Source organism: Hippoglossus hippoglossus, chromosome 5 (assembly GCF_009819705.1).
Source record: "Hippoglossus hippoglossus isolate fHipHip1 chromosome 5, fHipHip1.pri, whole genome shotgun sequence".
In the NCBI taxonomy this organism is placed as follows: domain Eukaryota; kingdom Metazoa; phylum Chordata; class Actinopteri; order Pleuronectiformes; family Pleuronectidae; genus Hippoglossus; species Hippoglossus hippoglossus.
The window spans coordinates 28,398,755-28,411,897 of NC_047155.1; the positions used below are offsets into that span (position 1 = coordinate 28,398,755).

Genomic DNA, 13,143 nt, shown 5'->3' on the forward strand with positions numbered 1-13,143 from the left:
AGAGAGTGCAGGCACTAACCCTGTTTAAGTAAAAGTAAGCTACCACCCGATCCTTTAATGCAGCCTGTGTGTCCATATCTCAGTAAATCCCCAGGCCGATTCTGCCTGAGCCCCGCACCCTGAGAACTACAACAAGCTGCAAGTTTAAGGAATGCAGGCATGGGAACCAGCATGTGTTTGTGTGTGTGTGTGAGAGAGAGAGGAACCGAGAGAAAAATGACTCATTTGAATATTTGTGTGAGTTTGACCTCTGTAGATGCTTCAATTTTGTATTTACAAGCCTCTTTAATCTTCTCTTATCACTGTCCCTGACTTACTACAACAAACAAGCTTCTCTCAGCATGTTGAACAATCAACCCACAGACAAACCAAAGCACACATCATAGCATTGCATCTCTAGATGAAACAGATTTATGGAAAGATGTATGCTTTACCCTTTAACCTTTAACCTGTCACGGGTGTACCCCGCCTCTCGGCGAGTGTCAGCTGGGACTGGCTGCAGCAAACCCCCACCCCACTGATCCCCAAAGGATAAGCAGTATAGCTAATGGATGGATGACTTAAAATACAGATTACTCCCTGCTGTGTAAACTGGCTTAGAAAAAAAAATGATTGGTTTAGCCTAGATCCCTGGACAGAGGGATTGGAGTGTATACATGTAAGGTATGTCTGTCTGTCTGTCTGCCTGCGCGCACACACACACACGCGCACACACACACACACACACACACAAACAAATCTCTTTGCAGAACACTGCCAAACCCTGCAATTACAAAGGTTAAAAGTTCAAGCCAGAAATTAAACCGTGGAGTTAAAGCATGCTCACCCTGTCCAGAAGGCACCTTTGGTACTGTGCTGGTGTCGGGCGATTGGCAGGTGACCCCGGTCTTGGTGACAGTAGCAGGACTTTTGCTGTCCTGGAAGAGGCAGGTGTAGGACTCATCCTTCTCTAACACTGGCAGACCTGGGACTGACAGAGATACCTGAGGGAAAATGAAACAGTGACACTGACTGAGACTGCAGGTAAATCACTTCAGACAGACAAATCCATACAAGCTCCATGTTCGCAAGTGAGACACCACATCTATATCACATTTGTAGATGCTAAAACTCATGACTGTGACAGTCCACATCCAGTGGCAACATGGTGAAGAATTAGACGCCTCCAGAGTTAGTGGACAGAGAAAGCAGCATTAGTGAGTCTACACATGTGCTGCAGCAGAGGACAGTGAAGTTCAAAATGGCAGTAAGTGATTCAACTGTCTAACACATAAATCTCCTCTGCTTCTCGTCAAGACTAGATTTCCTGGATTTCCCTGCTGCGGGAACATGAATGACACCGAACTAATTCCTGGAGTTATAATGCACCATCTTATTCTGAGTTTGGACTGTTTCTGTGCTGCATTTTCTGAAGATGATGTTTCAGCTTCTGTAGTGTTTTCTGGATTGTGTGACCAAGGCCCTTCCTGTCGAGTTTGGGCAGGCGGGGAACTCTGGTTCCAAACTTCTTCTAGTTCACAGTTATTGAGGTCACTGTCCTGCATGGAACAGACAAAGCTTAAAAAACAGGTGTAGACCCTCGCCCTGATCTATACCTAACCACATTTTATCAACAAAAGGTCTACAATGAATTCCTTGGACTTCATGACTTGGCTTGTGTCCTGACATACAATGTAACTCATAGGACCTTCCACTCATTGAGCACTTTATTAGGAACACCACGTATTCATGTCATTGATTCCACAAGAAGTTGGAAACTTTCCTCTGAGATTCTGCTCCATGTTGCCAAACTGCATCACATAATCGCAGCAGATTTATCACTTGCACATTCATGTTCTACCACATTAAAAAGATGTGAAAACTGGATTCTCTGGTGACTAAGGAGGTCACTGAACTCACTGTCACGTTTATTAAACCAGTTTAAGACTTGTACTTTTTCAACATGGAACACTACCCTGCAGGAAGTAGCCATTAGAAGATTGCCAACTGTGACCATAATGGGATAAATACTGAAATCCAGATTCATCAGACCAGGCTGATTTTTTCAGTCTTTAACCATTCAGTGTTGGTGAGGCTGTGTCACTGCAGCTTCACATTTCTGTTCTTGGCTGACAGGAGTGGAACCTGATGTGGTCTCTGCTGTTGTAGTCGGTCTGAGGTAATGCTCAATATGTTTCTGCTCACCACAGTTGTAAAGAGTGGTTATCTGAAATGCCGTAGCCCTTCTGTAAGAGAGGAGGAACTTGTCCGGGGCTATGACATCACCCATGATATTTATATATTGGCTAAACCCATGAAGAAACCCACCCAACACTTAGCTAGTTAAGCTACTTGTATCTCACCAATAGCCCCAGGGAAACTTTAGCGTGATCCAAACTGATCTACTTTACATCCTCAGTTTATTTACTTTTACTTTTGTGTTCTTATATCGTCCTCTCTTCTGATGAACCAGTGTTTGATCTTCTCTCAATTCCCTGTCTCTTAAAAAACTCACATAACCTACACACAAACAGTACCACCAACCAGTTGCGCGGTAAACCTCAACAAAGCTCATCTGATAAGGGATTGTGGGATGAGATCTGTTTGGTATTTTGGTATGTGGGAGCATGCACAGGCAGAATATGATCATGGACATACTGTACCATCAGTGCAAGAATCTGTCTGTGCTTGAAGGATAAGTTTATCTTAATCTTGAGTCAACAGAAACCCCAAAACAAATGCTTCTGTAAACACAAACAAAGATCCTCATGCTCAGTCATATACGTTGTTAGGATGTGCACCGATCAAGTGCACGGAACATCAATAGTTTATGTATTACAGTCTTACCATTCTGCTCTCCTCGCTGCTGACGTTGGAGGGGTTGAGGTCCTGGACGGTCAGACACTGCTGCTCCTCAATGTCGAAGCTCCACAGCCACTGACCTGGCTGGTTCCCACGAGCGCACTCAGACTGCAACACACACCTGCAATGAAAACACCGCCCAGGCTGCACTGTTACATCACACAAGTAGTCACGCTCTCAAGAAATTGTTATCAAATTAAACAATGAAAAGCCATCTTCTGTGTATAATGCAAATCTGCAAATCCATAAATCATACTAGGATTGTAAAACTTCACACCAGCTCCTTCCTGGATTGTTAACATGTTTTTATGACTTGTTAAAAAGTCTGGTTTCCACTTCAGCTGGACTAAAAATAATACCGTAACTAACCTAAGGAATGTGTGAAACTAATAAAAAGTTTGTGGACTAGGAAAGACAAACTGAGGAAGGTTGTTATGAAGCCAAAAAGGAGTAAACAGGGACAGAGAGGAGTGAGAGGGAATGATCTAGGTGAGAGGGAGGTGGGAGACCAGGTGCTGAGGCAGAGCAAGAGGAAGCACAGATGTAGAGTGGCAGACTGTGACAGAGACGTGATGTGGTAGATTTCTTTCATCAGGCTCAAACATGATTTCCCTTGAGCAAACAGGAGTTCTGAACAACATCAGTGTCTGATGATACTCAACTGCAAGCTGGGACCGAAACTTATTTTTTTCCCATTAATTTCAGTAAAAGTACATCAACTAGACCTGAGTAAATATAAGAGAAACAATACTTTCACATCAGTAGTAAATAATATGGTGTATTCTATGATAATAATCATTTATATAATATAATATTTTATTTTGAATCTGTAAGTTATTACAAAAGAAACTACAGAATTACATGCAGTCAATGCTGCTTAGAAATGTTATAATGTAAGATGAGGCACATTTTTCTGGAATAAACTAAATTCATAAGGCTTTTGATGCTGGAGCCATGCTTGGTCTAATGAGTAGCTTACAGTGGCTTATGTTAGCCAACATTTGTGTGAACCATAGACACGTTAAAAAAGATGGACGATATGTATCCACTTCCTCCTACTATACAGAAATGAAGCACAGTAGTGCTCAGTCTACAGACCGCACACTGCATCTGTCACTGAGAGCGAGACCATGTAACTTTTTAAAGCTAAAAAAAACAACCTCCTTCTTACAAATGAAAAGTCAAATTGATGAGCAGTAAAACACACCGTCACAGCAACTACAGCCTCTGGTATGACCAGGACATTGTGGTGGCTAAAGTCGCAAGCCTCTCTAACTGGGTATGAAGAGTTCACAAATAGCGATAGGCGAGCACCAATCGGGGGATTTTCTCAGTGACTTGCAAAACTCTTTGGTCACTGGTAAATTGGACTGACATCTGTATCGTATGATCTCCGCTCAAGAAAATTCGATATTGATGTGTAACTGAAATCACTGAGTCACTTCACTGAATCTTCTGTACTTGTTCAACTGTTTTGTACTTGTTATTATAAAAGTTACATTGGTAACAATGCACATAAATAATGTTCTAATCTGGTTACTATCCTTCAGTATCTCTTTATGTGATCAAGGGTCTATGGTTACATATGAGATTTGGTGACTGTTGCAACAAGTTTCATATTTTATCTTGACAACTGTGACAATTGTATAGTGACACTTATGAAATCTGTCACAAAACATTTAGTTGATTTGATGAATTGTATTGCACACTGCCAGTAATTCATCTATTTAGCTAGAAGAGGACATATCCAGGGCGGGGTTGACGGCTGGCGTTTAACTCACCTTCCCTCCAGGACACACCAGCCACAGTAGGGGTCGTGGGCCAGCAGGCAGGAGTAGCAGTCTGGGTGCTGCTGGCATTCAGCCACCGGCCTCTTCTGCAGCTGGAACCAGGACAACACAATCATGTTCAGTCGTGCAGGACATCTACACTAAGCTCCCAAAAATCTGATTACAAAGAATAGGTGGCCCACTTTTGTCAGCGGAACAATGCAAATTGAAAATATGGTCATTAGAATAATTGCAACTACAGATGGCCTGGGTGAAAGGAGAATTGGGGCAGACAGTCTTCATTATTTCTCTATAGCTTTATTACTACAGAGCAAGAAAACCCAAAAATGTGAGTCCATTTGCTGTATGTTGTATCTCTGTGTGTGTGGAATTACCATGTTATGGGTCATGATGAAGAGATGTTCCTCTTTCTGGTCAAGGATGAGGTCCGAGCTGATGGCTGCATTCTGCTGAATGGTGATGACAGAGTACTCCTCCACTTCGCCGTTTGGCCCCAGGAACACCTGAGGAAATGCACACAAATCAATTGACAAGAAAATAAATACAAACTGTGCGGCAACTGAAAATGTGAATTGCTTTAAAAAGTCCTATTGAAAGCATTTTTATAACATCACTATGGCATATTTATAAGGATGCATCCACAGTGGGAATCATAAGAATTTAATTTGACAATGCTATATAACATTATATGAAAATAAAAAAATGTAAGTAGGCCTTGAATTGTGATTGTTCTGTCATTTATTTCCAGGGACAAGAGTGATATTGATTTAAGATGAAGAGATTTCTTATAAAGAATCTAGACTCCTTTGTGGTTGTTTGCCTCCACCAACCAGTCAAGTAGCAGGAAGTATGGTCACAATCTTCCCTTCTGTTCCCAAGTTAGAGCATCAAAGCCCCCAAAAAGTGTTTTTGCTCAAATTTATGATGGAACAGGGAAAATGACCTTTAAACTTTTGGATCATATTCTCCTATTAGGTATTTGTATGAAACTTTGTCACAACTAGCATGTGAATTCTTGAGTTATGGCCAGAAATGTGTGGTGTGTTGTCAAAACGACCTTGTCCTTTTGTCTCCAAAATCTCATAATTTCATCCGTGAGTCCATTTTGGCAGATATGAAGGTGTTTCCTCACAGCGTTCATGAGGTATTCATGTTCACAAGAGTGGAACTGACAAACAAACATCCCATTATTTATCTGTTAGTGTTTTTATTCAAAATGCACTCTGTGTATTTCTGATGGTTAACTGGCTGCCTGCATGACCGTTGGTCATTACACAAGAATGCAGTGCCCATTCTAAACCTGCCTGTTTGGAGTGGGCTGTTTGCCTGGCCTGTGGTAATGCTGCTTTCTCTCTGAAACTGGAAAGTGACCTGGTGAGCTGCATCAACTAAAGACCAGCCGCTGGGCTCAGGCCACAGAACCCTGAAGCCACCACTGCAGCTCAAAGAGTTGTTCACCTGATTATCCAAGCTCAACTAAGTAAGGAGAACCCAGAACTTAAGTGATTGACAAAGTAACTTATGTTGATTAGTCCCAGTCGCTGCTGCTACAGAGCGCTGGCCGCCTGTTTATTCAAACTTGATTAATATTTAATGTATTGTGTTTCGAAATCACACCAAACTCAACACTGCACTTAAATAATCGATAGGATTTAGGTGTTTAAGATATGCTAACCATTGCCAGACAGACAGATTTCTGGAATACGTAGGTAGTTTTTCAGATTTTCAAACCTGCATTGTTTAAATGTGTGATTAAATGCAACCAGTATCTTATTGCTGAAGCATTGCAGAATATCTCCATAAAATACAGAAATCTTTCAAGCCAATAAAAGAGCTATTATGGAATCTACTGATTTCATCAGGTATCTAACATCTCCCTGAGCATTATTTTCAGGAGCCTGAAAATCAGCAACATTTCCTCTGACCTCATGAGTGAGATGTTCTCCTGTTAGTGCAACACTGATGGAACAAAGACAGACATCATTCCAAAAAAATCAAGCGTAGGTCAGGAGGAAGTGCCAGTTCCCAGTATGCCCTGTGTGTTGGATGTCATATTGGGTTTGTGAGTGCAGTAGCAAGAGCTGGAGGGTGTGATGAATTTGATATGGCGATTTAGGCTTGTATGTCTCCCCGATGCTGAGCTAATCCAATCCTCCAGGTATGTGGAGGTTTTGAGGTCAGCAACTCAGACCAACACCCACATGCTCATTGTAGGTGCTTTCGACGGGGGTCAGCCATTGGCACTCTGACCGGTCTGCAGTTACTAAGCCTCATACACAGCAAGCTGCTATACACTGTGTTCTTACAGCCTTCTATCATGGGCAGCATGCAGGTTTTCCAACAGGTTGTGCTAGCTCTTCTGTGGGATTGGACCATAAGGACCTTCCTTCTTTCCCACAAGAATCTATGAGCCTTGGTCGCCCAAGGTCACTGTTGCTGGTTCACTGGTCGTCCCTCCTTGAACACTTTTAGAGGGTACTAACCACTGCATACCGGGAACACACCAAAAGACCTTCTGTTTTGGAAATGCTCTGACCAAATCGTCAAGCCACCGCAGTTTACGACAAGTCGCTACTGATCCTCATGCTTGCCCTGTTTCCTGCTTCCTGCTGATTAGCTTCAAGAACTGACTGCAAGACTAAAATGATAAACTTACTGAGAAAGTTGATAATCATGCAGAGTAAAAATGTATTTATATATATTCATTTACTACTTATCTGCACCACCTATATCCTTACAAACATACACACACGCTCATCAGGGTTATGCTTATTGTCTTCTTTATTATCCTCTCTTTCTTCTGTCACCCTGATCCTGAACCCACAAATTAACCCCTCTGTGACTCAACCAGGACTATGTTCAACCACAACACCTTGGAAATAAAACTGACAGTCTGGTGAACATGTCGCTGCAGTCAGGCTCAGCGACGTGTTGCTTCAAAAAGTTAACTTTTTAATGACTATGAAGTCCATTAACAATGCAATTTAAGAGCTATTTGAGCTCCCTTTTAAGAGTGGTCAGAAATCCAGCGCTGTCTTGAGGTCGCTCTGGAGGTACTATTGTTAATGCATTTACTTATAAAAGTTCTACTCTGAATTTATTTATTGGTCATCAGTCAGTGACATAACAGTACAAGTTACACACTGATGTTTTTGACAATCTATCTTTGCATAATTTACTGGATTAACCCTAACCTGATTAAATTAGAACAAAGTCTGCATAAAATCTTGCATTCTTTTAACAATAACATGAACACTCCACAAGCAGCAGGACTCAGCTCCTGAGATTATTGCTGTAGAACTGAATTATGTCTGCCTCTAAGCAGCGAGACTATTTTAAACCTTTGGCAAGAGAATGGACGGAGCCCGGCATCTGGCAGTTAACAGAGAAAACAACTGAACTGGATGTCTGCAGGATCAAGTGCCACGCATGTGAAGCAAGAAGTACTGCAAAGTATGAGAAATACTCAATATACTATATGTTACCTAAATCAAGCGTTAATGACAATTCCTCTTTGTCTTTGCAAGCATTAAAATCTCTGACACCGTGTTACCTTGTGCAGGTTCCCTTTGGAGTCTCCCAGGAAGGCGATGGTATGTCCCGCCCTTACGCTGACTGACACAGCAGTGAGACGGGCAGACGGACTGTCCAATATGGATTCGGCCTCCACAGGGATTCGACTGGCCATTGGGCTAGGGGTGTGGTCAGATCCGCAGGGGTAGGCGTCCAGCGTGTTCTAGTAGTTGGGGCACATGAGAAAAAAAAAAATCAGTGACTGTAACATGGGCTTCAAGTGATTTGTCATTAGTTTCTGAACAAGTCAGGCAGTCACCAAAATAAATAACAGCAGATTGTGAAATCCCAGCAGGATTTATTGTGGAGGTGCTGGGGAACAAACTTCTACGCTCTGTGCTTTAAAGCTTATAGACATTTTGTTTTTGTTTCCACGGTTTTGCAGAGGGGAGGGCTGTTGGTTTTTCTTCCAGGCATATAATTTTTTCCACAAAGACGTTTGATAGCAGGGTCAATACTTCATTATTCGTAATCTTAACAATAGAAAGTAGAGGCACATATATAGATATATATTCACGGTACAGGCATGGGTCAAAATGAAATAAATATGGACAGGCAGCGAGTGAAAACTAAAGTTATTTTTTTTTCCTGGAGAAATCAGAAATTAAAATGACTATGAATACTGCAGATTCACCTGCAAGGATTTATTTTATTGTAATAGTCTATGACACCACCTTTGACCCCTTTAACTCCACTTAGATAACTGTCTCTACCCAAAGTAAACTAGCTAGAACATCCAAATACACCACATACAGACAAAAATAGCGATGGTGAATACGTCCTTGGTGGCTTTGCTGCTTGTAAAAAGTGCCACAATGTATTAGCTTTTGATAACCACTAGCACATTGTCACGGAGAAAACTCACTGACAGCTACAGGAGCTCAGGTGCTGTGAGAATTCACAGATACTTTTCTAAGAACATCACTTAACCACCATAACAGGAGGGCATGGAGGCATTAACCACTTTGATATGAGTGACTGTGTATGTAGCATGTGTGTTTAAACAGGTGACAGGTCGGATCACGAGAACCTTTAATAGAAAGTGCTGAGGCACATACAAGAAAACTGGATAAGAGACCAAATACTTTTTTGTGATCTCACCACAGCTCAAAACTAACTTGCCTGTAATAACATAGTTAACCGGTGTCCTAACAGCTATATATAGTCAGCATTGATTAAGCCATGTGGAGCGACAGAGATGTTGGACAGCCTGTTTTGTCCACATCACGAGAACCTAACCATTAGAGGAAAACGAGCAGGGATGACTGCATGCTAAGAATAGCCTCAAATACAGTATGCACACTGAAATAGTAATGAAGTCATGACGTCCAGTCTAGGAACATGGTTCGGACGCTCAAAGACTGACTGGACCGGCTGATGGGAGTCTGTGATTACTGCAGACTGCAATCATGTGCAATTTTGGCCATAAATACCCAAGGCAGTAATAACCACCAGGGAGTAAAATAACCAGCGAAGATTGCTAAAGTTGCATTTCGGACACTCTTGTTTGGTAGGAATTCTGAATCCTGGTCACTCACCACGGATTAGACCTCGCGTGAGAGTTCATCCCTGGTGCCGATGGATTGTCCGAGCAAAGAATGAATAGGGACGGAGGCTGATTTGTTTGTGTATAGGGATCCAATTGAGATTTGACATCTTAAATCAGACTGTAAATCTCTTTTCAGCTCCAGATGTCTCATCATTGTTTTGCTCTGCACCATATGGTTCACTATGATTTCCCTTTTTCAGAGTACAATCACTGCAGGTGCCGGAATCCTCTTGGAATTGTGAGGATTACCATTATCACGATTAGTTCCTATTATTAGATCAAAACACACAGGCAAAAAATGCAGTGCAGCTGACCTAATGGTGGCGCTATAATAACAACATTTACGATTTGGTAGAAAACTGGCAAATTAAATAAGTACATTTTTATTTCTCTCTGTGAGGATTTTGCATCTTTCCAGCAAAGAAACCTACCCCTGTTTTGAAACTATGTCTAAATCCTTTCAACGATTTAACAGGTTTCAAATCAGATTTAACCTTTTCACACATGAGTAGTCAGGACCAAGCCACAAAATTGACACAAAAATAATTAAACATAATAACAAAAATAAACAATAATAAACATCCATATGAAATTGTATTGTATTGATTTGGTGTAGCTTGGCACATTGTACATAAATGAGGGTTAAACTTAAGAAAAAAATGATCTGATAATTGACTGCAAATTGTTTTTCTGAAATTAATGTGACCTCTGGTTATGATCAGCAGGGATGGGCAGTATTTATGATAGATGCATTTAAAATACTTATTTCAAATACAAAACAGTATTTTGTCATTTGATGAAAATTGATTCTTATTTTATATCAAAATACTTAAGTGTTTTGTATTTTTGTACTTTAAAAATACTGTAAAATACTTCTACGTGACGTCTACGTGATGACATCATAAAAATTAAAATCGATACATGCAGCCTCTGATTGGTGTCTACTCTCTAATTTTCCCAGGCTTGTTAAGATCTAAACATTGAGGTTCGGAAACTTGAGGCAGCACGAAGCAGGGCCCAAAGAAGCACAGGTGAGAAATGTGTTGGTTGCCAGCTCTCCATCGATTTTTTAGCATAAATCGTTACAATCCTTGTTTTAATGTTCGTTTTAGTATCCGAGGCCCAGATTTACGGAGTGTTCTAGCAAACCATTTAGCCCGAGTAACGTTAGCAGACCTCACAGTTAATGTTAGCCTGCTACTTTTAGCCTATGTTAAGTTTTCATCGGTTGTGCACGGGGAAAAAAAACTATAAAGCATTTCAGGGTTGTACATTACTTTATAATGCCACGAGATGGTTTAACTTAAGATACTTTCAGAAATGCTGTGAACTCCGCAGATCCTCAGTATTTTGTCCAGAGGAGGTGCATGTGTTGATGAGGCTTCTAACACGTGACAGTTCTAGGTTCAAATCCAGAGCGTCACTACTCTGCTCTCTCCTTTGACCTCCGCTGCTGTTCACTGGGTGTTTAAGGCATAAGATGGTAAATGGTCTAATGGTCTGTATTTACAGTGTATAGCACTTTTCTAGTCTTGGTGACCACTCAAGCTCTACACAGTACAGTTTAATCATTCACCCATTCACACACTCATTACTACATTGCATCTATGTGCAGCACTTTGTTTATTATACATCACCCATACACTGTTGGCACAGCCATCAGGGGCAATTTGGGGTTTAGTATTTTCAGATACTTCAGCACACAGAATGTGGGAGACTGGGATCAAACTGCCGAACGTCCAGTGAGTGGACTAGCCGTCAGAGGCTGCTCTAATAATTCTCCCTTTTCAAACTCATTATGATGCATGATGACTTGTGATTAAAAAGTTGTCTAACACAACGCACTTAGTTCTTTACCTTTACTTTCAGACACATATTGGTCTGTCCCTTCTTTTTCCCACCCCACGTTTTCTGCTCCGCTGTGCATCTGTATCCCTTAATCTCTTCTTCCTTTCTACTTCAGAGCCTCGTCTCTGCCTGGTGTGTCTTAATCCATCCCTGTCAGGCCTTGTTAAACATTACCCTCAGCCCCACCTCACTAAGTGCGGCTAATGCAGCTGATCGATCGCTCCCTGACCAGAAATCCTATTAAATTACACCGCCCGCACTACCTTCTCCCTTTGAGCCAATCTGCTGTACATGGCTGCACAGGTTGAGGGGTCAGCGCTGCTCAACGTCCTCGTCTCAGGAGGAAGTGATAATAAAGGATGTCAAACGAGCCCACTAATGCAAATGCAATTCTTGCGTGTCATAGACACCAAGAAACATGAACACACCACATAAAATATGGATCACTAGCGTTGGTCTTGAGAGAGGGCCAATCTAATATCTAATTCAATCCCTCCTCCACAGAATTACATTTGTCTGTTACGAAAACGTCAAATTAAATTTCATCCTCTCTGATCCAGAGGTCACTTTGCTCGAAGGGGACAGACATAGACAGCTTCCAAAGTACAGAAACTGCTCTTCAGATGAAACCTTGTATTCAGCACAGTCTTTACAAAAAAAAAAGACTCATTTAAAAAAGAAAAAGACTTGGACTGTGTGTGCTTCTGTAAAGAGTTGCCCTGCCATCACTCTATGTGAAGGTAATCATTCAGAGACAGAAAATATGAAATATGTGGTCACAGATGTCAATTCTGTGAGATGTTGTTCTTAGCTTTTCAATAACACCCTGTGGCATAAACATCCAATTACACACACCAACACTTGATGAAGATGCAGGAAAAAAAAAACACCACGAAAGGAGGAAACACTTCAAATACAAACCAAGTTAACTTTTAGCTTAATGTCTGATATTGACACTTGAGAATGTGGGAAAAAGCCATGGTTTGTTAGTTGAATCTGTTAATAGCTTGTCAGTAATGTAAACTGAAGCATTCAGTTTTAACTGCTCTCATAAAACCACAACATGTTGTTGTGCTGCAGACTTAATCCTTAACAGTTGTACACAGTGACAAATTCAAGAAAGTAATAGTAATAATAATAAGATAAAAACACTGATAATAATAAATTGCAACAATACCAATATTATACTGATAACCACGGCCATTATGTCACTTTAATAGCGACATGTATTGAACTCCAGAGATTCTCCGCACTTTGTGAACACAAATGTCCAAGTGAGAGGAAACCAAAATCATCAACCCATTAAGGGCTGGATTCAAAACCACCCTGTATGCACTCCCGACAACTTCTGGGCATGCCCCTGAGGAGTCTGTGGATGGTGTCCTGGGGGATCTCTTCCCAGACCTGAATCAGTGAGCTACTAGACTGCACTTGGCAGCGTCGGATACACCAAACATAACGTCCCATAGGTGCTCAATTGGATGGATTTAGGTCGTGAGGGTCAGTCAATGGCATCAATGCCTTTGTCATCCAGGAACTGCC

The 13,143-nt window shown here is 41.3% G+C and overlaps 1 protein-coding gene across 3 annotated transcripts in view; it reads right to left on the reverse strand.

The window, feature by feature from the left end:
• The window catches only part of plxnb1b (plexin b1b), a 97,894-nt gene that overhangs the window by 24,366 nt on the left and 60,385 nt on the right, over window positions 1–13,143 (reverse strand). For all 3 annotated transcript variants that reach the window (XM_034584314.1, XM_034584315.1, XM_034584316.1), the window contains exons 5-9: window positions 8,185–8,367; window positions 5,006–5,134; window positions 4,623–4,723; window positions 2,827–2,962; window positions 827–983 (exon numbers count right to left, since the gene is read on the reverse strand). In XM_034584314.1, the coding sequence (XP_034440205.1) occupies window positions 827–983; window positions 2,827–2,962; window positions 4,623–4,723; window positions 5,006–5,134; window positions 8,185–8,367 (706 nt within the window). The remainder of the gene's footprint in view (window positions 1–826; window positions 984–2,826; window positions 2,963–4,622; window positions 4,724–5,005; window positions 5,135–8,184; window positions 8,368–13,143) is intronic.